This window comes from Hemicordylus capensis, chromosome 1 (assembly GCF_027244095.1).
Source record: "Hemicordylus capensis ecotype Gifberg chromosome 1, rHemCap1.1.pri, whole genome shotgun sequence".
Lineage (NCBI taxonomy): Eukaryota > Metazoa > Chordata > Lepidosauria > Squamata > Cordylidae > Hemicordylus > Hemicordylus capensis.
Window position 1 is genome coordinate 141,304,227 of NC_069657.1, and position 26,552 is coordinate 141,330,778.

General features: G+C 47.3%; 2 protein-coding genes across 5 annotated transcripts in view; both read right to left on the reverse strand.

Moving 5' to 3' along the window:
- Nucleotides 1-6,115, reverse strand: part of ZP1 (zona pellucida glycoprotein 1) — a 35,614-nt gene extending 29,499 nt beyond the window's left edge. The window contains exons 1-4 of the mRNA XM_053250455.1: nt 5,876-6,115; nt 4,821-4,942; nt 1,075-2,875; nt 232-375 (exon numbers count right to left, since the gene is read on the reverse strand). Coding sequence (XP_053106430.1) covers nt 232-375; nt 1,075-2,875; nt 4,821-4,942; nt 5,876-6,059 — 2,251 coding nt within the window. The 5' untranslated portion in view covers nt 6,060-6,115. The remainder of the gene's footprint in view (nt 1-231; nt 376-1,074; nt 2,876-4,820; nt 4,943-5,875) is intronic.
- Nucleotides 6,116-14,605: 8,490 nt separating this feature from the next.
- On the reverse strand, nt 14,606-26,552 carry LOC128341173 (acyl-coenzyme A amino acid N-acyltransferase 2-like). Of its 4 annotated transcripts, XM_053287332.1 has the most exons (6): nt 26,361-26,489; nt 25,729-25,793; nt 23,985-24,022; nt 22,913-23,397; nt 19,220-19,422; nt 14,606-16,085 (listed from the first exon to the last, which is right to left on the reverse strand). In XM_053287332.1, the coding sequence occupies exons 4-6, from the start codon at nt 23,373-23,375 to the stop codon at nt 15,489-15,491; spliced, it is 1,263 nt and encodes a 420-aa protein (XP_053143307.1). In that variant the 5' UTR covers nt 23,376-23,397; nt 23,985-24,022; nt 25,729-25,793; nt 26,361-26,489; the 3' UTR covers nt 14,606-15,488. The 4 variants fall into 4 exon arrangements, with proteins under 4 accessions (XP_053143307.1, XP_053143306.1, XP_053143310.1 ...); XM_053287331.1 differs by lacking the exon at nt 23,985-24,022 and having other exon boundaries at nt 26,371-26,552; XM_053287335.1 differs by lacking the exon at nt 23,985-24,022.

Consider the following 26,552-nt stretch of genomic DNA (forward strand, 5'->3'; position numbering starts at 1 on the left):
TGCAACTGGGGTCTCTTAGCCTGTTGACTGGCAGTTGTGTGAAGGGCATAAATAATATGGAGTCCTGTGCTTGGGTTAAACTGGGATTTTGCTAGTCACTTTGCTTAGTACCAGAAAGAGGTTCTCCTGTTAGAACTCCTCATAATGACTGCATCTAAGCCTCAGTTGCCAGTAGGAACCAAGACAGTGAAGAGAAAGCTCAAAAGGAGCCGAGTGTATTTTACCCATTACCTGTGTTGCCATAGTAACATGGAGCAGCTTGATCCCTGTTGTCATAACAGCATCCAGCCTGGTAACAGGCAGCTGGCCCTTGTGCAGCTGCACAGGGAATCCTCCCAGACAAGACCTGGCATTGCTCCAAGGTGAGGGTGGAACCTAGGAGGGCAAGAGCAAGGAGTCACCACCACCACCACGAGATGGTACAGCCAGTGCATACTGTGCTGCTTCTTCCCAGAAGACACTCAAGGAGATCAACAAGTCCTCATTTGGAAAAGGCAGCTACTTTGTCATCAAAACAGACCACTCTTTAACCAGTGTCTCTAGAATCTATTCTTCCCCCTGCTTGGGCAAGTGCCTACAGATATAGTATAGTATTCGAGATTGTACTCCAAGGGAATGAGTTTATAGTTGGCATACGCAAGGCTCCAAAGCAGAAGCAACATTGGAAGCTGCCTTATACCAGGCCAGACAATTGTTCCATCTAACTCAGTGTCTACACTGACTGGCAGCCACCATCTTAGTTTTCCATGAGTCTTTCCCAGCTCTACCTGGGGATGCTGAGGATTTAACCTCGGATTGTTTGCATACAATGCAAACAGCCCTATTCCCCAGGGTAAATCTCTTGCAGCAGACAGTAATTACATTGCGTCACAAATCCAAATGCAAAATTACTGATACCCAATCCCACTTTTTGATTCAAACAGGCTTCCTAGAATTCCAAGTTCTGCTCAGTTCCAAATACTTTGAACAAAGTTATTATATTTATGCATGAAATCCCCAAATGAATAGCTGAAGGAGGAATTTTCTACATGCCTAAAGAGCCTATTAATAAATGAGACTGAGAATTACACTTACCTATGTAGTATGGCTGGGGCTGCGGCTGGGGCACCGGGCGCACTAGGCCAGGCTGGGGCTGGGGCTGGGGCTGGGGCACCGGGCGCACTAGGCCAGGCTGGGGCTGGGGCTGGGGCTGGGGCACCGGGCGCACTAGGCCAGGCTGGGGCTGGGGCTGGGGCTGGGGCACCGGGCGCACTAGGCCAGGCTGGGGCTGGGGCTGGGGCTGGGGCACCGGGCGCACTAGGCCAGGCTGGGGCTGGGGCTGGGGCTGGGGCACCGGGCGCACTAGGCCAGGCTGGGGCTGGGGCTGGGGCTGGGGCACCGGGCGCACTAGGCCAGGCTGCGGCTGGGGCTGGGGCACCGGGCGCACTAGGCCAGGCTGCGGCTGGGGCTGGGGCACCGGGCGCACTAGGCCAGGCTGCGGCTGGGGCTGGGGCACCGGGCGCACTAGGCCAGGCTGCGGCTGGGGCTGGGGCACCGGGCGCACTAGGCCAGGCTGCGGCTGCGGCTGGGGCACCGGGCGCACTAGGCCAGGCTGCGGCTGCGGCTGGGGCACCGGGCGCACTAGGCCAGGCTGCGGCTGGGGCTGGGGCTGCGGCTGGGGCACCGGGCGCACTAGGCCAGGCTGCGGCTGGGGCTGGGGCTGCGGCTGGGGCACCGGGCGCACTAGGCCAGGCTGCGGCTGGGGCTGGGGCTGCGGCTGGGGCACCGGGCGCACTAGGCCAGGCTGCGGCTGGGGCTGGGGCTGCGGCTGGGGCACCGGGCGCACTAGGCCAGGCTGGGGCTGCGGCTGGGGCACCGGGCGCACTAGGCCAGGCTGGGGCTGCGGCTGGGGCACCGGGCGCACTAGGCCAGGCTGCGGCTGGGGCTGGGGCACCGGGCGCACTAGGCCAGGCTGCGGCTGGGGCTGGGGCACCGGGCGCACTAGGCCAGGCTGCGGCTGGGGCTGGGGCACCGGGCGCACTAGGCCAGGCTGCGGCTGGGGCTGGGGCACCGGGCGCACTAGGCCAGGCTGCGGCTGGGGCTGGGGCACCGGGCGCACTAGGCCAGGCTGCGGCTGGGGCTGGGGCACCGGGCGCACTAGGCCAGGCTGCGGCTGGGGCTGGGGCACCGGGCGCACTAGGCCAGGCTGCGGCTGGGGCTGGGGCACCGGGCGCACTAGGCCAGGCTGCGGCTGGGGCTGGGGCACCGGGCGCACTAGGCCAGGCTGCGGCTGGGGCTGGGGCACCGGGCGCACTAGGCCAGGCTGCGGCTGGGGCTGGGGCACCGGGCGCACTAGGCCAGGCTGCGGCTGGGGCTGGGGCACCGGGCGCACTAGGCCAGGCTGCGGCTGGGGCTGGGGCACCGGGCGCACTAGGCCAGGCTGCGGCTGGGGCTGGGGCACCGGGCGCACTAGGCCAGGCTGCGGCTGGGGCTGGGGCACCGGGCGCACTAGGCCAGGCTGCGGCTGGGGCTGGGGCACCGGGCGCACTAGGCCAGGCTGCGGCTGGGGCTGGGGCACCGGGCGCACTAGGCCAGGCTGCGGCTGGGGCTGGGGCACCGGGCGCACTAGGCCAGGCTGCGGCTGGGGCTGGGGCACCGGGCGCACTAGGCCAGGCTGCGGCTGGGGCACCGGGCGCACTAGGCCAGGCTGCGGCTGGGGCACCGGGCGCACTAGGCCAGGCTGCGGCTGGGGCTGGGGCACCAAACGCATGTTGTCCACTTGTGTCACAACTTGTTCTTGTGGCTTAGGGCAGATCATGTTGATGTCACGGGTGGTGGTAACTCTTCTGTTGCGTGATAGTTCCTCTACACGAACCTTCAGGTTGTTGCGGCCATCCTGCAGGAAAACATGGAGCCAGCATTACAGTGAAGCTATGCATTTCTATTCCAGTCACAATATTTGTGGGAAGGGGACTTCTAGGGCATCCTTTAGTTGTTTTTTTTGGCAAGGGTGGATGTTATCTACCAACTCAATGTATTGGACACCTCTGTACAAAATGTTAACGTTTCTCCTACATGCAAGTTAATATGACAGACTGACAGGAGCTTTTGCTGTACTGGTGAACCAGTAGCTATCTAAGCATAAGCATCCTCCTTCACTAGCACCGAGCCAGGGGTGTATCTAGGATGGGGCAGGCAGGGCACGTGTCCCGGGTGTCACTTGAAGGGGGGTGCCATTAAATTTAAAAAAAAAAAAAAAAACAGCCACCCAAAACAAAATGGCTGCCACGCATGCTCAAATGGCCATGCCAGGCCTCGCAGAGGCATTTGAGCATGTATGGCAGCCTCCAAAATAGTCACCACGCTGATCTTTGCAGGCCCAAACAGGCCCCAAAGTCTTCCCGGGACGGGCTGTGGCAGTGAATTAAGAGGCCGGCGGGATAGGGGGAAGCTTTGAAGACCCCCCAGCCTTTAGGAAGCCCGCCAAAGAGGCTACAGGTAAAGAAATGTTTGTAATTTAATATAAGTCACTGTACACATTCAGTTTGGCACTATGTACAAAGAGTCAGGGCTTGTGAATACTGAGCTGAAGCTTATGAGCTAGGATTGTATTCATTTGCTCTTACTTGGCTTCTTGTGATAAGTGAGTTAAATGTGATGTCTTAATAATACGGCTATTAATGGTGAGTTTGTCTTTTAATCAGTGTGAAGTCCTTAGTATTAAGGCCCACTGGGAGTTTCTTGCTCTCTTTCTCTCATTTTAACTGTCTTTCCGAAATACTAGAATATATTCCAAGCAGTGACACAGTTTACTCTGCATATCCTTTAATTATTTTCAGAGTATCTGGGAAAAGTCAAATTCTCCATTTATTTTTAAAACTTATGTAATAGCGATGCTACAATGCATAGTAGAGAATTAGACAGGCACTTCTGTTTAGTTTTCCAAGTACACCTCCACATAGTATTTGGGTATTTTATGAGGCCCAGCATACTGAAATTTGTAGTTTTCCAGCATTTTTTGGTCTGGCTACATCCACTGCTAAATAGTTTTTGAAATATTAAAAGATTAACGAGCTTTACTTGTATTTTTGAGCTGATATTATGGTCAAGTTATCTGAAAGTTGGGTGTCAGATGTTTGGACAGGGGGCACAATTTCAGTGCTTGCCCTAGGTGCTATTATCCCTAGATAAGCCTCTGCACCCAGCTTACAGATCTTTGGAGATTATGTTTGATTTTTCACCAATACCTATACTGTCTGCTTGATCCCCTACACCAGACTTAAAGCCCGTTCAGTTATGGCAACCACAGAAATATTATCCAGGTTCAGTTTCCACAAGTGCATCAGCAAACTGCACCCCCAGCATTTTCCAAATGCAGTGTTTAAGGACAGCTGCTGTACTTGGGAAAGCAATCCTTCCCATTATGGGCAGCTCTGGCATCCCAGTATTCCCAGTCATAAGGATAATCTCCCATTATAGCAAGTCTCCTTTGACAAATGCTGTACTCGCGGCCTGTGTGGGGCACGATTTCAGAGCCTATCTGCATGGAGCTTATGCTACTTCCTTATGAATGTACAGCTTCCACACTTTGGTATGATGTCTGAATAGTGTTATAGTTTTCATTTCACTGAACAGTGAAAAGCAATTCCATTTGCATAGCCATTCAGCTTTGAATGAAACCCTCTAGCAAAGTTAGCCCTATTGTCCATCCTGTACTCAAGTTTTCCTTAGGTTAGCTTATATAGTGTGTTCATAGGCTTTGTACAAGCTCAGAACTGCTGTGCAATCCTGGTGTTGAGTTTACAGAGGCATAGTACAAGTAGTAGCAAAAACCACTTCACCTTCTTGATTACATGGCAACCATTGTAGCCAGCAGAGAAGATGACAGCCCCATCATCATTAGATGTGATCCAGTGACGGCAGATGGAACAGTTTGTAGCTTCAAAGGGTGTCCCAAACTCATCTGGTATGATTAGAGTTAATACAACAGCAATCAAGGGACAGGAACTACTCGAGTAAGCTTACTTGCAGAAAACACATTGCAATTAATGAGCCTTGTGAAGCTCTGCATACACCAAGGCATGATCATTTCTGCATCCAGGCTAAAAAGGCTGAACAGCTGCTGGCATACAACAGCAGAAGTATCTGCAGTTTCTCAGGAGGCTCTGAAGTCTGAGAAAAGACAAGACTAGTTCTGAGAGCCTCTGTGCCAACCATTGTTATACTTACAGTCTCATTAGTACTGCAATTTGTTTTAATGAGGATTCTCACAAAAAGCAGTGAACTTGCAACCTAAACTCCTACATGGTTGCTTGGAAATAGGTCCCACAGAACCTATTAAGAATGCAGTGTTTCTTGTACACTTAATCACCTCCCAAGTTCTCTCAGTTGCGTTCAGTTTCCAACAGATACTTGTTGCTCATTACAAGCTAGCCAAAACAAGGTAGTAACCCACCTCATTTGCTCTTAGCTTTGCTCTTTACTATTTCACTCCAGAAAAAGACGCCCAGCTCCAGACCAAAACCACAATACAATACAAGCTCTTGCTATAGCTTTCAAGCTGTTAGAGGCACAAGGTAGTATCATGAGGCTCATTTGTGGCACCACCGCAAGTGGGCCCTGCTGAAACAAGTCAGCTAGATGCTGTTTAGCCAAGGAAGGTTCCTATAGCATTTCAGGAAGATTCCAAGGCAACAAAAGGAAGCATATAGTTGCTCTGCTGTGTTCAGAACTCATTTTTGGCATTTAGGCACCTCAAGCAGAAGTGAGACACATGTTATTGGCTAGCTAGAGATTTTAGTCCTTACTATCCTAGAACATAAGGCAGAATAGGAATCCTATTTACATGATGAACAGCTTATTCCAAGCAATTGTGCAAGAAATCAGCCTTCCTTACCTATAACCTTAAAGCGAACATCATGGCCCTGACTAGGAAACACAAGCAGCTGCATACCATACTCTCCACAGTGATGCTGCAAGGCCAAGGAGCCAACCCTCCAGAAGTCACTTTGTCCATCACTAAATCCCAGCAGCAGCACCAAGCTTACTAGACTCACAAAAACTTTACAGCTCCACCCCATGGCTACAGCAGCTCCAGAAACAGCACCACCCAACAGCCACTAGTCATTGCAATGAGGCTGAAGGACAGTGGCTTTATAGGTTTAGTGCAAGCTGGTTGGCTGAGCTGAGAACCAAGTGAGCACCTGGGGATCTGTAGGGCCCTAATGAGGGATCAGGTCAAAAGTACAAAATGGTATCTAAATGGAAAGGTAACTACTTTCCAACTAGAACTAGATTGTCGTCTCATCACTTATTTGCTTCCCCTTTCTTGTTCTGAATTTATTATTATTTTTATTATTATTTTGCATTTATATCCCGCTTTTCCTCCAAGGAGCCCAGAGCGGTGTACTACATACTTAGGTTTCTCCTCACAACAACCCTGTGAAGTAGGTTAGGCTGAGAGAGAAGTGACTGGCCGAGTCACCCAGCTAGTCTCATGGCTGAATGGATGATATTTATAAGGGATGATAATTTATAAGGGATGATATCAGACCTGGAGTATTTTCTCATTAGGGATGCAGCCCTATGCCTGTTTACTTAGGAGCCAATCCTATTGTGGTCAGTAGGACTTACTTAATACATTCACACAGCTTCAGGCAGTACATTTCCTTTCCCTTATTCTTATGTCCACCTCATTGTCCTAAAAAAACCAATAACACCTTTGCTGCTTTTCCCATCAGTTCCTCCCTTTCATCTCTTCTCTTGTGCCTCACTTTTTTTCCAGGGCTGCAAACTTCATCACCCCCACCCCCTCACTGGTAGGGCTCCTGACCCTTTACCAGGGACTGTACGACAAACAAAAATTCATCAGGATAACTTTTTCCTATCACTTCGTACTGGGAGATCTTCTTCTGCTTGATTTCTTCCTGTTATACAAGGGTTAAGGGCATAGGAATCCTACCAGGAAAACATTTGGGAAAGCTGTTTCATTCCAATATCCCCATTTTACTGTCTTCATATAGAGGTGGTTTATAATTCTTCTCTATAGTTGGACTTTATAAATGGATTCTCTCCTTTCAAGAGTCACTGTCTGAGTCCAAAAGGAAATAATCAAATGTGCTCATGAGGTTGTGTATTTCCTACTCCCTTTCCCTATTAACCATACAATGTGGGTTCCATAAACCAGCTGGAATCAATTTTGGGTCCCTAAATGTCATCAACTATAATTCCCATCATCCTCAGTCAAAATGACCATTGTGGCAGTGGATGATGGATGTTGTAGTCCAACCTCAGGGGACCCCTAATTTTTTCATATTTAAAAAAATCTCCCTTGATTTTCCCCTTCTTTTATCCACCCATTCCTTCATATTATGTATTTATTTTATTTATTTTTACATTTATATCCCACTCTTCCTCCAAGGAGCCCAGTATATGGTTATGTTTATCCTCACAACAACCCTGTGAGGTAGGCGAGGCTGAGAAATAAGTGACTGGCCCAGAATTACCCAGTGAGTTTCATGGCCAAATGGAGATTATGAACTCTGGTCTCCTCAGTCTTAGTCCAACACTCTAACCACTACACTACACCAGCTCCCTGTTTGGGCATGATGCTTATGACTGGAACAGATGAGATACAACCAGTGTGAGATGCAACCAGTGTGAGAGTACCTAGTGAGATTGTCATAAAACCAGAGAAGCCCCAAACAAACAGCACCACAGGTTACTTAGTCCCATGACCAGAAAGAGCTATGCCATATTCAAAATCTTCATCAGGGCCACTGTGGATTGTTGATCTATTGCAACAATCTTTTCCAGCTGAGCTTGTGAAGAAGACTGGCTGACATCTGGACTAGCAATGTGTGGGTGCAGCAGCACTGACCCTCTGGGATATATTTTCATTATGTACCGTAGGCTTCAGAGGGAAGGGCAGATCACTGGAAATTGTCCCTTCCCTGCTTGTACAACAGAGATAATTTGGAAGTCAGAATTGCTGATCGAAGGGATCTCAGAAAGTAGCATTCAAACAGCATGGGGGGGGGGGCGGCATAGTAGGGGGGCCTGTCTAGGAAAGAGGGGCTGGAAGAAGGAATGGATCAGAAGAGTGGGGGGAGGAGTAGACCAATGAGAGGAGGCTGAGAGGACAAGAGAAAACTGCAAGAGAGAAGGGCAAAGTTCACAAGGTCTGGAGTTTAAGGTAAGGTAAAGTGTGCTGTCAAGTCGATTTCGACTCCTGGCTCCCACAGAGCCCTGTGGTTGTCACTGGTAGAATACAGGAGGGTTTTACCATTGCCTCCTCCCACGCAGTATGAGATAATGCCTTTCAGCATCTTCCTATATCGCTGATGCCCGATATAGTACCAGCAGGGATTGGGGGGAGGCTGAATTCACATATTGATTTGGATACAGGCCCCTAGAATGAGGGGTTATTTTTTAATTTATTTTATAACTGACATAATGTGTGCCCTTTATTTGATTTTGTTTCAGATTTCATTACAGCAGCAAGGCCAGTGTCTTCTTTTCTTTCTATCTGGCAATCCTAGGATGACTCTTGAAAGCTGAACAGCTGCTGGGAAATCAGCTCCCTAGCAACATCTGGTGTACAAAAAGAGAAAATGCCATAGTTCTGTTAAATGGCTGATATTGCAGCTCTGGCTGGAGGGGGGGGAAACCCTTACAAGTACAAAATAAAATAGCAATTGCTACGTAACTGTTATTGGGTGTCCGTTCTCGGTCATTTTCTTCCAAGAAACAGACAGGAAATGAAACAGTAGTAATGTTGGCTTACACAACACAGAACCTTTTAAAAATGCATATCCTCATCCTTCTTCAGTTTCTTGTTTGCTTGTTTTCTGTTTATGCATAAAACCTTCTTCTCTCAGCCCATCATTCACTGTCACGCCTGATATTCTATTATCTGCTAACTTCACTCTGCTCCGTTTTCTTTTTCTTACTTTTTCAGTTGCTTACACATGTTCTCCCGCCGAGGGAAGCCATTTATTTTTTTGTCTCCAAACTGCAATGCAATTTCTCCAAACTGATGAAAAATAAAAATGGTAAGTCTTCGGAAGGGAAAGAACCTTGCATCTTACAAGGTATGAAGAAGAACTGCTAACCATTCCATCAAAATGAAATTGTTCTGCAAGCTTGTCTGTAATTGACATGCGAACCATCAACTATTTTGTACATGCAGCAAAATAACACACATTGCATTCATCACATTTGAAGGTGCAGCACACGCAGTGTACTCAGTGGCGCTCTTATGTAGAATTATGCTAGCTTTGTGATAGTAGTGATGCATAAAGTACTTGGCAAACTTGCAAGTTTATAAAGATCCAGAAATGAGAAACAATATATTAATTTGTAACAATGAAATACTTGGCTGAATCGCAAGCTTATAATGATCTAGAGATAAGAAACAATATACTAATTTGTAATAGCTCATTTCTGTAACCCTATGAGCCATGTGATCTTGACAAATTAAGAAACTTAGGTAGTACGTGCAAACAGTATGTATGGAAGAATGCATGAGTGAGCAACATCAAGTGTGCCCCAGCCCCACTCCCTCTCGAACACAAACAATGTTTGGAAAGACGCCAAACACCTGAAGAATCGGTGAAAACCGGGGAGAACTGCCAAAGACATTGTAAAGGAGAAAGAACTGGGAATAGAACAAAAAGATAAGATGAATACGTCTTGTGATCACGGAAATGAGAGTGGACTGCAGATGTACCAGCCGGAGTGGAAACATCCCTTTATAAGTCAGGCAGGAAACCAGGAGATCCCTGAGAAGCATCACCACCCAGAGTGAGGCCTCCACGCTTCTTCCAACACCCCTTTCAAAGACTGATCATCTTTGGAGTGGGGCTGGTGTGTGTGTGTGTGTGTGTGTGTGTGTGTGAATTAGGAGCTAGCTTGCTGTTTAACTGACTATAATAAACATGAATCATTGATTGACTAAAACCAGCTGGTGTCTGTGTCCGTTTTCCTGGGGCTACCTTGTTGTTGGACCGTGCAGTGCTAGAGGACTTAGAGTAAATAAAGGGTCCTACACTTAGCCCTGGACTCCACACCCCCTGGCGGCCCCCAAATCCTCTTTAGTCTGTTCTGGGTGGCGTAGTCACTGTACTGTTCTGCTGCCCCATGCTGCTCCAGATGACTGAGTATGATTGTGCTGGATGCTTTAGAGGCAGTGGGGGGGAGTGGAGAAAGAAATATGTAGGATGGGAATATGTTGTGTGTTGAAATGTTTCTGCCAATGCATATTTGCACAAATGTACCTGTTTCCTTCAGTTGCTGTTTGTGCCCTCCAGAACCCACATTTTAAAAATATTGTGTCATGGGTGTGTGTGTGGGAGTGGGTGGGTGGATGATGCATAACTTGCCGCCAGAAAGGGTGGTGGGGCTCCAAAGGTCTTTAGGTCCAGGCTCCCAAATTACCTAGGTGCATCTATGAATGTATTTGCTTTTCCTATATATTGATCCACGTAGGAAAATTGTCATATGAAGATGACATCCGATTGCATCTTCGAAACAGTTTGCACAATGCATTTCTCTCTCTGAAGGCACAACATTGTTACCAATAAAATTAAAAGTTATCTCTGACCATATCAATTTTTGTATTTAAAAGAGTGGGTTTTCCTGATAGAGATAGTTGTGCCTATGCATAAACTATGAAGCTTTAAATCAGGACTGCACAACTCAAATGCCCTAATGGGCCGGAACCATCCACAACTTGGCATGCAGGGGCCAAAATCAATTTTAGCACATTACATTAAAATTAAAAATATAATTAGGTATGTGTGGATCTATTCCCTTTTAACCAAAAAATAGTGGCCAGAAAATAGGTCCTGTCCCTGCTCAGTCAGTGAGGTCCCTGGAGTGCAAGCCAGCCCAAAATAAATGCCAACGCCTCTCCTCTCCCTAAACAGTCATTGCTTTCAGGCTACAATCCTAGGCATGCTTTCATGGGAGTAAGACTTGCTGGGAACACCATGGAACATATTAATGAAAAAAACATGCACAGGATGGCGCTTTAAGGTAGTTTCCAGCTCCTGTGTTGCTGCAGGATACCTGGGGGCCAGTAAAATAGCCCCTGCGGGCTGAATCCGGCCCCCGGGCCTTATGTTGTGCAGGCCTGGTTTAAATAGAACTTGAAAGAAAAGTGCATTGGAACAATCAGTGACCTCATAAATATGACCAACAGGCCTGTGGTATTATTTTCTTTCAATGGTGAATGCTCCCAAAGTATTCAATTGGAGGAATATTAGCTGATGCTGATCAATATCTATATCCACTGTTTTGTTTGTTTGTTTGTTTAATTTGTACACCGACCCAAACTCACGTCCCTGGGCAGCTTACAACAAACATTACACAAATTAAAACATAAATTAAAACATTAAAATAGTTTAAAACCCACAATGCTAGTCAGGGGCATAGCAAGGTTGGAGTGGGCCTAGAGTCAAGAGTGCCCCCCCACCTGAAGCTCAGCTCATGAAGTAAAGGAATCTTAAATGAGGCTGAATAGTGGTAACAAAAGCATATATATATCTTCTATGTGCCACAATAGAACATCATCCTAAATTATGTTTTTTAAGGTTTTGTAAATTGTGGACGATGCAAGTCATTTAATGGTACTAGAGAAAGACATGCTGTTCTGGTAGCTCCAGGTCTTAACACTCACATCAATTTCGGAGGATGGATACAACTGAAGGAAGCCCAGGCAGGTGCATGGCTGGGGGAGTCAGTCATGTGACTTGCCTCGGAGGGGGTGCAAGGCAGTGGGCCCCCAGACAACTGTCTCCCCTTGCCCTATTATAGTTACTCCCCTGATGCTAGTTAAAAAGCTTGGGTGAATAAATGCATCTTAACAGCAGGGTTCCCAGATGTTGGGATTCCCAGATGTTGTTGATTACAACTCCCATAATCCCTAGCCAAAGGCCACTGCAGCTGAGGATGCTGTGAGTTGTAGTGAACAATATATGGGAATCCCTGTTAGAGGGTACACTGCTTAAGAGTCTTGAGATGGGGAGGTTCTTATTCTGTCAGGGAGCCTATTCCAAAGCCTCTGGGCAGCAACAGAGAAGCCACCAGAGGAACTGGTGGCAATTGCAAATAGACCCTCTCCAGGGCGCTTTCCAGACTGTGGCACCGAATTCAAAGCACATTAGAGGTCCATTGTAAGGGAGCAAGTCTCCTAGAACGGGCAAATGCAGCTTCTTCTTTTTTGCAACGCAGATGCGACGTTATAGGGCTGTGACGCAGCAATAAAATCCAAAAGAAGGCATCGGGGCAGATGTAGGGACACATAGGGATGCCCAAAGGGTGTGGTGTGTGATGATGTTATCCACTCCAATTCGAGATGGCAGCCCCGTGAACATCTGAGGTGCAAGCAAGCTAATTTGTGGACTGCCTAACCAATTTAAACTTAATTAGGTGCAGTTGCAGTGAGTGACACATAGGGACACCTCAAGGGCGTAGTTTGTGATGATGTCATCCACCCCGATCAAAGATGGCAGATGCGTAAACTTTTGAGGCACAAGTGCACTAACTTGAGGACTGTCTAACCAATTTCAATCAAATTTGGAACAGCTGTAGTGAATGACACACAGGGACACCTCAATGATGCAGTTTGTAATGACAACATCCACCCCGATCCAAGGTGGTGGGCACGTGAACATTTGAGGTGCAAGACATCTAACTTGTGGACTTCGATTTGCACCAAATTTAATCCAGATGTAGAGGCAGTGAAAGGAAAGTAGGAGCACTCTTTTCTAGCTTGAGCAAATTTATTTATTCCTTGCCGTGGTGGACAATTAGTTGTTTAAACTAATTAAAAAACAACTAAATACTTTCCTGAAGAAAAGGTAATGATATCAATAATTGTACTTAGGGATGTGCAAATCGGCTTGACCTTGAGCTGGTTCAACATTGATCCGGCCCAGCTTGAGAACTGGCTTGACCTCAAGGAGGAGGTCAGGCTGAACCTCCCCCCCGCTGGACCAGCTTGGGGCTGGTTCAGGGGTTCTAAGAGATTTAAAAAAAAAAAAAAAGACTTACCACCTCCAGAGGCCTCGGGGTGTGTGTGTGTGTGTGTGCTGCCATGGGGGTGGGGGTGTCTCTGGCGGTTTCCCCTCCCCTCTGGCTCCTCGGTCTTAAAAGGGCCATTTTGGCCATGCAAATGGCCAGTGTGCATGCACGATGGCCTCCAAAATGGCCACCACCAGAATAGAATATCCCCCCTTCCCCCAGCTGGGGAAGGGGGAACTCCCAGAGACACCCCTGCGGCTTCAGCAGCATCTACCTGCCAAGGCCTTCGGAGGTGGCAGGTTTTTTAAATTAAAAATCCCCTCTTCAAGCCAGGCCTGAATTGGTTCAGACTTGAACTGGACTGGGGCCTGGCTCAATGTGTACAAAACTAGACTGGGCCGATTCAGCTCAAGTCTGGTTGGACACCAGCCAAACTGGGTTTTCCAGTTTTGTGCACACTCCTAGTTGTACTGGGTTGTATACATCCTGCTGTTTCCCTTACCAAAAAGGAGGGTTGTGAGGAAATGCTCTTCCATGCATTTCCAAGCAGTAACTACAGCTGTTGTAACTAGGAATATAGGCACCCCAGAAGTCAATATCAGGACTCTAGAATGAAGGCACATGGTGAAGCAACTTTGCCGAAGCTGGTCAGTCCCTAGAGGTGTTCTGGGAAACCTAAGTATGCCACTTTTGAGTTCTACTGAAATAATGTGGGATATAAGGTGACATATTTTGGGTACCATTAAAGAACCACTTTTTTTGTTTACTACTATGAGATGCTATTTGGATTTTCTTCCTCAGGCACCAAAATGTTTTGTGCTATCTTCCTGGTTCTACTAAGAATTGATATTTAATCATTCTGTCAAGATTCTTAAATCTGTTCTGCACATGTAAAATACTAATTAACTTAAAAAAAAAAATTGCTTCTCAGACGCTGAGATTTCACTCAGTTGAATCCTAGTTTTTCTACTTCTAATCTTCATATATGCAATAAACAAAGATAAAACATGCAATTATTTTTAAAGAAGAATTATGCCAGAGGCATGCATTTATTAATTACATCCTAGTGTAGGATGTATTGCTGCAGCATGTCAGGGCTCATGTAAAATTTGCCCTGCAAGCTTAAGAGGTTAGAAACTTTGAACACATTAGATTCTAAGAGCCATGTCACTCTGCAGTGGAAAGCAGACAAAAAAGGGGACTAAGTGATATTAGGTCTTCAGGACTAGCATGGAATTCTGGAAGGTGACTATCTCAACACATTAAATCTGCCCTAACCCAGAGATATATTTAGAAAGGATAGCTCACAGCAGCTTGTGAAGGAGCCACTGAGTGAAGTGCACTTGTTGCTAGCAGCTTGGAATTTGTGTAGATTTTCAGCTGCTGGCTACACAAATTCACACAGAATACATAAGTCAAAGAAATTCACACCAAAACCCGTACAGGCACTATGATGTTCTTCTAAATTAATGTAAAATAAAAACAACTGAAGTGCCTTAAAAACACAACTGATCTGGCAAGACACACACAAAAATCCATTTTCTTGGAGAAGGGAGAATCAGTAGGGAGGAAAGCAGAAATAAATTAAATACATCAAAAGCAAGATCCTAAACTTGCATTTTAATTATTTTAAACTATACTGAGAAACACATTTCCCTCCTGTGTGTGTGTATGCACATGCACGCGCACACACACATACAGAGGTTTGCTTTATTTTTCATATTATACTGAAAGAGCTAGCTAGTAGATATTGAGATTCACATTATCCCAAGACTTGTACAGTCCCTCTTATTGGACAGTTTAAAGAGCAGAGGAAAAAACAGAAAAAAACAAATGAACCAAAAACCCATCCCTATTTTGCCGGCAGATAGTTACATCACAGAGACACTAAGGCAGGACAGCACAACTTTGGCCCTCCAGCTGTTGCTGGAATACAAGTCCCATCACCCCCTGACTATTGCCATGGGAGTTACTGAGGCCGGAGATAGCAATAGCACGTACATTTATATACCGCTCTATAGCTGGAAGCTCTCTAAGCGGTTTACAATGATTTAGCATATTGCCCCCCAGCATTCTGGGTACTCATTTTACTGACCTCGGAAGGATGGAAGGCTGAGTCAACCTTGAGCCCCTGGTCAGCATCGAACTTGTAACCTTCTGGTTACAGGGTGGCAGTTTTACCACTGCACCACCAGATGTAGTCCAACAACAGCCAGAGGGCTGAAGTTGTGTAGCCTTGCACTAAGCAACCTTATAGAAGCAGGAGACAGATTGAAGAACTGAATGCAATTTCTAGGGGTCTCTCACTGTGTTGAATCGTAATATCAAGTCATGTTTCCAGTATGTTCTACATATACACAGACAGACCACATCACTGGGATGTTCTCACATAGACCATCTTGTCTCTTGTGTATGGGATGATTTATATGATCCAATTCCGAGATCAGAAGAAGCCACCTGACCAGATGATCTTCCTACTGATATTACAATTTACTGTTTCCAGCTGGGCCAAGATGACGCCTAAAGAATTTCTGGATCTCCTTCCAGGAGTGCTCTTGAGCTTTGGCATGGGGCTCCGTTTTACCTCCCCACTGTGAAGGTATGGGACTTGCCCGGATTGGGGTGGCTCTGCACAAGGGAGATCCAGGAGGTTCTATTAGATGCCCAGCCTCTGGATAAGATAGCAAGGTACAATTATTCTTCCCATACTTCTTTGCTCTGGCTATGGCCACCTCAGCATACAACTTGCTCATTATGCTGCAGTCATCTTCTCCCACCACAAAGAGCACATGCCCCGCGGCCTTCTCCAAGGGGATGGCAGAGGCTTGAAGACTTTCTTCCCGAGGATCTCCCATGACATGATAACTGCACAGTGTTCCTGTGTCGGTGATGAGGCTCTTCTCTGCATAGTAGCGGCTACCAGGGATATGGATATCCCGAAAGCGGAGTGGAATACCATTAATACTCGTGGAACCATTGATGCAGACCACAGCCACTATTTGCTTTAAGAAAGTACACATGGCCAGCGCAATCTCTGCTCCTTTGGACAACCCAAGAACTCCAAGTCCTGGGCCTCTTACCTGTGGAAAAATATTTTTATATAACACAAGATGAAAATAGCCACTTCATCAATGGCTGTGATTCAAACACAGCTAGTAACTTATACCTTGATCCAAAATGTCTTTACTCAGAAGTAAGTGAGGTTGCACACAATAATTTAACACAATATAAAATTTAGTTAAAAATAAAACCCAAAAGCAATCCCCCCCCACACCGCCATACACACAGAGATAGCAGTTACGTATAGCCAAATGTCTGGGTAAAGAGAGATGCATTTTTAAGGCCTGCAAATGCCACCAAAGAGGTCACACCCTGCATCTCAGCAGGGAGTGTGTTCCAGAGCCTAGGAGCAACCATTGAAAAAGTCCAACTCTGAACAATCACCAGACAAGCCAGTGGCAACCATAAATGGATTTCTCCACCAAATCTTAAACAACAGTGGGAACTATACATAATATGGTGCTCCCTTAAATATCCTGGACCTAATCCATTTAGGGCAGGGCTGCTCAGCTTCGGCCCACCTGCAGATGTTGGCCTACAACTCCCATAATCCCTGGCTATTGGCCACTGTGGCTGGGGATTATGGGAGGCCCCTGAATTGAGCTGGCCTGATTTAGGGCTTTATAGGTTAACTATCAGCACTTTTTATTTTGCCTGAAATGTATCAGCAGCTAGTGTAACATTTTAAGAAGTAATATGGTCTCTTCATGTTGTTCCTGATTAACCTGGCAGCTGCATTTTGTATTAATGCAAGGTTCCAGACTACATACAACGGCAGCTCGGTTGCTTCCACACTGGAGCCTTTAGTGCTGCTGAAGCACTGCTTTTCAACTGGAAATGATCAAGGCAAAATGGGGTTCCAGGGAGGGCAAGTTTGATTATTTCCTTTCATTCTTTTGTTATTTTATAGCAAAACAGCACCATTTTGTTCTTCTTGTGGAAGGTGTCTCTTCCTTAGTTAGACTTAACCCCCCTGCCTAGACTGACAATTCCATTGTCTGGAGGTAGGATGAGACTTCCAGATTTCTTTTGATGCTATCTTTTCCTCCTGTGCAGGGTAAAAGTGACAGCTACCTATAGAAAACCATGGAAATCCAGGACTTTAGTATCTCTGTGATTCGGCAGTAGGGGGTTCTCCTTGTCTCCCCTCACAGGAGAAGACAGGAGTTCATATCCTTTCTAAATTTTCAAGCAATTAAAGCACTATGCTGCAAACAGGGGTGCAGCTAGGTAATTTTACCACCTGGACCTAATGTCCTTACGGGGGGGGGGGGCCCTTACACTCAGGCAGCATGCTCATATGCTGATGAATTCCTAAACTTGGGCCAAATTCTTGCTTGCATCATGCCAATGAATTCAAACACAACAAAGAACAACTTCTAGCAACCATTTTGAGAACTATCAAAAATAACATGTGGCTCTGTCTGCCAAATGAAAACCTGTAGCACAGGTTTCCTGTTTTTCCACCAGCTATATAGTCTTTTTAGAGCACCTTGTAATAGACTCAAAGATGCATGTAGCCATGAAAGCTGGGTGGGGGGAGAATAGTAACTTTTTATTCCCTTCTGTCTGCAGCCCCTTGTTATGCTGTTATATAAACCTCGTTGTACTTGTGTCTCATACTTAAAAAGGAGTTCTCCCTGTGCATCACCTGCACAGCAACTTCCTGTGTTTCTAGTTTTATGACTAGTCCCCATATTTCTAGGTCTAGAGCTTTTTGACCATTCAGAAACCAAGGCAGATCATGGGTAAAAAGCTGAAGACACCACATAGCCCCCATGCCATGCATTCACACACTTTGTGAAGGAGAGGAGAGCTGGTCTTGTGGTAGCAAGCATAACTTGTCCGCATAGCTAAGCAGGGTCTGCCCTGGTTGCATCTGAATGGGAGACCTGATGTGTGAGTACTGCAAGGTTTTTCCCTCAGGGGATGAAGCCGCTCTGGGAAGAGCAGAAGGTTTCAAGTTCCCTCCCTGGCAGCATCTCCAAGAGAGGGCTGAGAGAGATTCCTGCCTGCAACCTTGGAGAAGCTGCTGCCAGTCTGTGAAGACAATACTGAGCTAGTTAGACCAATGGTCTGACTCAGTATATGGCAGCTTCCTATGTTCCTATGTTCCATTCAGAAACCAAGAGAGATCATGGGGAAAATCCAGTGGGGGGGGGGAGACACACCAAACCTGTCTGGAGTGGAGAGCAGCAGCAGAAGCAGAGGAGGGTCCCTCATGAGCAAAGAGGAAAGGACAACTCTGGGGGCACACAAGACACCGAGTAGTAGGAGGAGGTGGCAGCTCTGGTGAGGCAGACCAGACAGTGTGTACACAGGGTAGTGCTGGCCACTCTGTCTCTTTGAGTTTGTAGCTCTCCCCCCAGCCTGCAGTCCACGTGGGGGAAAGCTTCCCATTCAAGCAGGCAAGAACAGGAAACCAGACAGAGAGCAGAGGTGCCGGTTCCTGCCGGCTATAATGAGAAGGTTGTCCCTGCATGCACTGCAGGCTGGGAACAAGAAGTCAGGCAGAGATGCAGCAGCGCACACAGCAGTCTGCCTCAGCCAGTCCCACCCACCTGCCAAACAGCTGGCTGTTGTTGGGGTGGGGGTGGGGGAGGAGCAGCAGCAGCCTGGCTTTCCCTGCACGTGAGAGAGCTGAGCTGAACTTGTGGAGTAATGGCTCGCCTTGCTGGCCTGCTGAGTGTGGAGAGGAGATTCCTGGTGTGGGCTGCAGGAGCGCTGATGGGGCCCCTGTGAGAGCGGGCCCCGGACTTGGTCCCCAAAGTCTGGTGCCAAAAAGCAAATACAGTCTATAGATATTACCCTATATTATAAGTCTGGGCGGAGTATGTGTATGGCTGAGAGTGTGCGTTATCTCCACATCACCGATTAAAGGGGCTGAAAGATAGCGGTTTATCAAGCAACAAAATGATAATTCCAACTCTAACTGGAAATAGGTCTGTATGCATGGCTTTAGTCCTGCTATTGTTATGGCCCCACTATGTTCTCCCTGTAACCTCCAATAGGGGCTCCATTGACACCTGCAAAGGTGAAATGTGTTGCAGAACAAGAGTTCAACTCCCACTATATAGCAGTTATTTCTGAAACAGAAGAGCCTTATAGTGCGATTCGTACAATTACAGTAGAAAACATACCCTCTCAAACATACCTTGCTGTGGTTTAAGAGCAGTATGGCTGCTTCCTCAAAATATTCTAGATCCAGTTCTTGTAGGGTCTGTGGCAGGTCATCATATGCTAAGAAGGCCAGAGCCAGAACAACGAAGCCTTTACTTGCCAGAAGGCTAGCTCGGGACTCCATAAGACCTCCAGACCCACCAAACATGTCAATCACTCCTGGAAATGGCCCAGGCCCTGTAGACGGATCAGAGCCAGAGAGAGCAGGCATAAGTGAAGTACAGGCATTGCTTTAGTCTTCTTCAAGATTTTCTTAGAGATCATGAGACTAATGAAATGCGAGCCGTGACCCAAACACTAGAAGTATCATTTCCATGTTTAAAAATCCATTGTTAGTTGTGCATTCATTTTAGTTAGCGGTGGTGGGAGATTGGAAATTATCTTCAGCAGCACCAGCCCTCAGACAGTGTCTTTGTTCCTTTCCCTTCTCCTAGATAGTTTAAGCTCGGCGGCTCACCTAATGTGTGAGCCTTTGGCACGAGCCAAAGGCCGAGAGCAAAAGAGCTCTTGTCCTGCAGCTCTCACCTTTTGGTGAGCATTTGGTAAGCAAAGACTGTTGATTCAAACTGTTCTTAGATCTCATGAAGATTTCATTCCTGCCCCTTTTGGTGTTGTCCAAATGAGATGGGTCGTCAGCTGAGGTGAGACAGGGCTCCCATCCAGATGCCCACTTAGTTTAACCATGTTTCAGCACTGAGCACTCTCGGACCATTCACTGGACCGCTTACCACTTAAGACAGGGATTCTCAAACTAGGGGGTCCCAAACAACTTAAAATGGGGCCTTGAACAACTCAGGAGGGAGCTGTCAGGAGGGCAGGGACCTTACCCAACATGTCCAAGGTGTGGAGAAGACTGGGGACAATGGGAGGCAGAGACAAAAGCCAACAACTACTTGGCTCCTCTGCTGCTCACAAAGCCAATGGTGGGCACAGCAGTAGCACTCCTTGGGCTGACGGGACAGGAGGGAGTTCTCTCTTGGGAGACACTTGCTGACGTTCATCTGGTGAGCGGCCAAAGAAGGGCCATTGTCATGGTGTCTTTGGCTTTGTGAGCAGCAGAGGATCCAGGCATCCCCCTCTCTGTGCCTCGGAGAAGTCACAGCTCTCTTCTCTTTATATTCAAGACAGTTTCTTCCTGAATTTTGGATTAGTGAACAAGTGGAATACAAATAACTAAGTGAGAAAGTTATTAAAATACTGACTCCCTTCCTTCGATTCCTACTTGAGTGAACCAGAATTTTCAGCAGTTGCTGCTATGACGAGCAAATACCTAGTGAAATTAACTTGGAGCCTGAAATGAGATTTTCAGTCTCAAACACGAAGCCCAGGTTTGAAAAACTAAGTAGGAGCAAGCAAGCTCATCCGCATTTAAAAGACAAATGTGCATTATTTATCTCTACCTAATTAAATCAATGGCTGAAATACTGACTAACAAAGTGAGGCTGTTCTCAGGAGCAGCCTAACCCAGGCTAGGGTTGGGCTAGGGTTAGGGATGGGTCCGGGCTGGTCCGGAGGCCATGCTAAAGGCCTCCGGACTGGTCCGGACCTGGCCGGTTCGGGGGGGGGGTTTCCTTTAAGGGCAGGGGAGGGTTTACTTACCCCTCCCACCGCTTTCCCTCCTCCAGCGCGCGTATTCTATGTAGTAATTGGGGTGGCAGGATACCTCCCTGCCGCCCCTTCTCCCACTTGAGTGCAAAAGGCTGCACGGAGCCTTTTGCGCATGTCACGTGTGAGGTTCACATCTCCCCGATCCCAGGGCTCCTGCCAAGCCTAACCCCACTCCTAAGCCCAGCTTCCTTAACCTGGCTGCTGGACTCGTGTCTCTCCTTGGCTCCATATAGAGCGCCTGTCTGATGCCCAAGACACTGTGTTCATCGCATGGTTCCTTGTGGGATATGCGGAGGCTGGGAAAATTAGCCCTGGCCTCTATTGCTCTGTGCTGGTGGGAGCAGTGCAGGCAGTCATCCGCATTGCTTCCGACATGACAGGTTGTGTGGGGGTTGCACAAGGGTGCGGCTTACACACTGAAAGGATAACGAGGGATCATCTGGGGGAAGGTAGGCTGAACTCTGCCTTGTAACTAGCACAGATTTTTTTTGTTGGCTCCCAGGAGCCCCCTCACACTCATGTTCAAGTCTCCAGGCTTGTAGATCGCACTCTTTATATGCCTAGCTCTTCCCCTCCTTCCATAAAAAGATAGCAGTAAGCCAATGTGCTAATTGGCTCAGCAAGAAGAAATAGAAAATCGTGTGTAGGTAAATTTCCCCTCTCACAAAGAAGGTTGAGCAAGCGATAGGAGCTTAAGAGATGCACCCATCAAAAGTACTGATTAGATTACTGGACATATCTGTTTATCCCCCTTCTCACATCTATACATGCTGTTTTCATGACAAAAGCCTTGGCATTCCTTGGCAATTCCCACATTATTCCACTCAGAAAGAAAGATAAACAATGGGATCCTTACCAGTCTCTCCCAAACAATGGTCAGTTGGAATTCCCCTCCAGGATATGTTTTGGGATATAAGAAGTCCCAATTATATGGTCCAGTGTGCTCCCTTGTATGCTCTACTTGGGACTCCATCAGGTGCTCCTTGCAATTTCCGTGCTCCCTTGTGCCTTTCACTTGAGACTCCAATGCCTACTCCACCAGCTTTTTGGGCAATTCATTGTTCACAAGCCATGCTGGGCTGTGTTCAGTATTTCGTGCCATTTTCCAGAGCAGCTCTCTTGTCCAGCCTGATCTGTCCTGTCTTCCTCGCTAACCCAGGAAACCTAGTCCAAGGAGGAAATGCCCTCCTAGAATCATCACTATCAACTAACATCTCCAACCTTCCTGCACCCGCTTTGGCCAGGCCTGAGGAGCAAAGCCCATTGGTGCTCCTTGGAGTTCCCCATCCAGACCAGGTGCTATGAGCCTTCACCTCTCCTTGGGCACAAAATCTAGCTCTATTCCCCTTTCTTAGATCCAACCCCCCTCCTTCTCTAAAAAGCCTCTTTCTCTTGCATGGCTGGGAAACTTGCACAATTAGACTCTAAACTAACATGCCTCATTACAGTTAAATATATTTTTGATAGTAATATTGCCTTAACCACATATTTTTCTCTTTTATGTACCCCACCCCTCCTCAAATAAATTATTTTAATTTTGAAACTATAACCTTGTCTCAGTCATTTATTGAGTCCAAATGTTTGCACAAATTAAAACTGATGTGGAGCTGCCCCCCACTTAAGAGCTAATTCCCCCATAAAGCCCAAACATTGGGGTGCTGACCAATCACCCCAGGAGAGTTCCATTAACAGCCTCCCCGCCGCCCGTCTGGTTGTGTGAATGGGCTCAGTGTATGTGTTCCTAACATCAATGCAGTGCTAGCCTCTGCGCTTGTCTGCCATGCTTCCAAAACGTGGGCCATTTTTGTGCAAGAGCTTGTCTGCACTCTGGGAGCACTCTGCTAGGCTGGAAATACATTATTTGACCTCCAGCAACATGTTTCTGGTCTATGCATCATTAGTCAGGATGTCAGCCAGCAGCTTTAAACATGCAGATGGTGCCATGTAGCTTTATATATTATTTGAGTGGGTCATAGTATCAAAATGTTTGATAACACCTAACTTAAGGCAAGAGCCTGAAGCAGAGAGGGGAGGGGAGCAAACAGAGTAGTTTTCTTACCTGGGGGCAAGAAAAGGGCCCCACGAACTCGGCCTTCCTTAATCTGGAAACGTTTCACTCCAGGGGCTGCATACCACCTCTCCACAGTGCAAGTAGCCAGTGGCACGTGCTCAGGTGAAGGCAGAAGTACAGGATAGCCAAAGAGATTGATGTGGACACGGTAGGGGCTGCCCATCACATCACGTTTCACCAATCTGTGGAACAACTTTTCTGGCTTCATGGAACAGAAGAGACCCATGGGCCACACACCTGCATAGTCACCCCCCAGAGAACATGCCTCCTTCAGGTCCACTTCCCCAGCCTTGTTTGCTTGGTAGAAGGCTCTGGATTCAAACTTCACTCCCTTTTCATCTGTCAGCAATGCATGTAGGGTCACCAACTGAGAAGGGGCCAAGCCAGAGGCACGGATCCACACTGGCAAGTCGGCTAGACTGCTTTCAGGGGTTACGGTGAGCTGGAACATGGCAGCCAGAACTTGACAATACCTATGAAAGGAGGTGAAGTTGAAAGTAAAACAAACTGGGGCGTGTGAGAACTAATGTGAGTGGGATGAAGAGGCTTGGCTCTTCTTCTCTGACAAAGCAACCCCTGTGGGAAAGGCCTGTGATGAGGGATTGATGGTGGGGACACCCTCAAATCAAGCAGGTAACATTCCCATGCCTCATGCTCTATCACCAGCCCCAAACCTAAACACTTGTAGTACAGGGTAGGGAGAGGTTTCAGGGCTGGCTGTACAACAAGCTGTTCAGCCAGCTCCAAGCCTGAGAGGTACTGCATGGGGTAATTCAATACATGCCCAGAATTGTCCAGTTCAGTGGTTGCAGCATAGCAAGTAAGTCTTAAATCTGAATAATACAGTGCCATAGATCAGTGTGTGAGGAGACAGGGAAGGCAATGGCTGCTCTGAAGCCTCTATTTTTGCTTCTGTCAAGGACCTTCTTTAGCTCTTTCTAACATTCTGTTTCTACTGGATGGCTCTGTGCATACACAGTCCACATCAGGAGATGTTTGGAGGGGTAGGACTGTCTCATCCCCCCCACCAACTTTAAAAACAAATATATTTTGTGCATACCTGTAGAAGAGTCTCCCAAGCCCAAGCTATCAAGTTTGCTATTAGAGGGAATAATGAAGAGAAACAGAAATGGCGTGAAGGAGCACACAGAGAAACTCTCCGGGACTTGGAAAATAATATTCTCCAATGTGTTTAACAGAATGGCAGAATAATTCTCCAAAATATTCTGTCCTACTTTAAATAATGCAGGAGTTTTCCTCAGTGCCTGACCCAGTTTCATGTCCTCCTGCCTTTGTAGTAACAGGGACTATAGTAGCAAAAAGGGGGAAAAGGGGGAGGAGAGGAGGGGGGGAAAGGAAAAATTGTTCATGTGGGAAAGAAACTAGGAGGAGGTGGAGTGATACTGTATAGATTTTTAATGCCAGAAGATTTTTGAAGACTCTTTCAAACTCTGTAGCAATACAAACCAGAACATATTATGACTTGTTGATAATACTAGGCTATTTTGAAGTGCTTTCGAGCATCCAAAATGCTGCACATAGTCTTTGCAACAGCTCTGGAAGGTAAGATAGTATGATTGTTATCCCTGTTTTGTAGATGAGGAGTGGAAAGCGATTGAGAGAGTGCAGCTTGCCTGCAGCCTTCTAGTCCATTTATGGCAAGGGTGAGATTTGAACTGGAAACTTCCCACCTGATAGCTCACATTTTTAGGCCCAAAGAGGACGTGGCACCAAGTCACAGGCAACTATTTCCCCCACGGAATTAAAAATAAATAAAAATCAAATGCTGCTTTGGGAGGCAATGAGTGTAAAGAGAGGAACTGGGGCAAGGGAGGGAGTGGGCAGGGGGAAGAAGAAGAAACTTCTCAACTGTTTTCTTTCTGCCCATTTCCCCACTCAAAATTACCCTCCATCTGCTTTTCCATCCACCAGGGAAAAGATATAGGTACCATATCAGGACACCACCTCAACTTGTATTTCCTTAATGTGCCCCAATCATAAGTTCTCTGTCCTGCTTTGGTGTATTATTTGCCCCAACCCTTCTCAGGTTGATTGGGGTGACCTGCTGGCAGGTGCTGAACCCTCCCCCTGCCTGCGCGTGATCCCGTCTTCTCCAGGGTGCTTTCCAGATTGCACACTACAACAGCTACTACACACTACTGATCACTAAGTGTGCTTCCGTACTGACTGTGTTTCAACACTGCAGTCCCTGCGCTGTTAGCAAGGTACCATTCACATTTCCGATGCCTTCTTTGGGATTTTATCCTTGCATTTTAGTCCTACAACGTTGCAAGTCCATTGCAGAAGGACAGCTGTATTTTCCTGTTGTAGGAGGATTGCACAAGCTATTTACATTTTCAAAACAATCCTGCCAAGCTAAAGCATTTTACTGATGAACAGGGTGTAATCTGGAAAGTGCCCAGGTACACATATCCTTAGTTAACTTACGATAGCAGACATGAGGAGAAAAGCACCTGAGGGGAGGGGAGGAAGGGCTGGTGGGGAGGCATTGGGTAGTTTCAGCACCACCACCACCTTCGCTCTTAAAATCAGACTCTCCCTTGACACGCATTTAAAGAGAAGGGTCTGTTACTGCTTATCTAGTTCAAAAGAACAGAATCCACCTCTTGGACTTGACTGATCTGATCCCCTCTCCCCAGATCTAGCACTTTTAGCCAGATATAACATTTGTTCCTCCACCCCCGCCCTCCCAGGTAAAAACCTTCAAGCAGGCACTGGATGGTTTGCCAACTTTACATAAAACTGATCTGTGTGAAGAGACAGAGTTTAATACTTCCCTGTACCTCTGGTTTGGAGGCCTAGGGCACTCAGTACGGGAAAGCCTTTGCAGGGCTGAATTAAGATCTCGCTGGTCCAGGAAACGGAAATATTGATATGTGAAAATAAAATGACAGTGTAAGGAAACATATAGTGATTTCCATATATTTAACAGGATACTAGAAAAGAGAAAAGACAGTTGTTACTCTAGCTGCAGAGGAATGGATTATTTACATTAGAGGGAGTGAATTGCGGGGGTGGGGTGGCTTCTGAAACTGGTTTTCAGGTGCAAGAGACAGTGAAGTAGAGGAAGAGGCAAATCCAAAATCAAGCCTCTCTCCAAACCTGTGCTAAGTCCGGCGAGAACGAAGAGGGAGCATTAGGACCCAGCAGGCTGCCGGCGTGCCCGCCGAAGGATTCAACGTCCAACTTTTGCCCATCTATCTCAAAGGAGAACGAAGAGCCGGAGAGGGTGAGGGATGGTGCTCAGGGAGAAAGGAGGGCAGAGCGAGAGTGAGGTTCGAGCGGGGTAGTGCTCTAGGAGAGCATGCCTAGGTTCTCTCGGGCAGCATGTGCGTGCCACTCCCTTCCAGTGTCGAAGCTTCTTGGCTCAGCGGCAGTCACAAGTGTTTTTGCACCTGGCCACCAAAGCACCTACCTCTATTTACCCGAATAGAAAGCGACTCCGAATTTAAGGCGATTCCCCAATTTCTAACATCAGAGAACTGAAGCGGTGTGTGTGTGTGGGGGGTCGTCTTGGATTCAGTTAAATACAGTTGTTCCTCCTTGCCTGCCCTGGCACCTTCTCTCTTTGCTGGCGGATATACTTCAACTGCCCTCCTCTGCATGA

What these genes read in the sequence shown, in the direction of transcription:
- LOC128341173 (XM_053287331.1), bottom strand. Translation starts at nt 26,550, where the DNA reads ATGCAGAGGAGGGCAGTTGAAGTATATCCGCCAGCAAAGAGAGAAGGT. An exon ending in CCTAGGCCTCCAAACCAGAG is followed by an intron (nt 23,398 to 25,728) that starts GTACAGGGAAGT and finishes CTCCTTTCATAG; the next exon opens with GTATTGTCAAGTTCTGGCTG. An exon ending in GGCCCTTTTCTTGCCCCCAG is followed by an intron (nt 19,423 to 22,912) that starts GTAAGAAAACTA and finishes ATCCGTCTACAG; the next exon opens with GGCCTGGGCCATTTCCAGGA.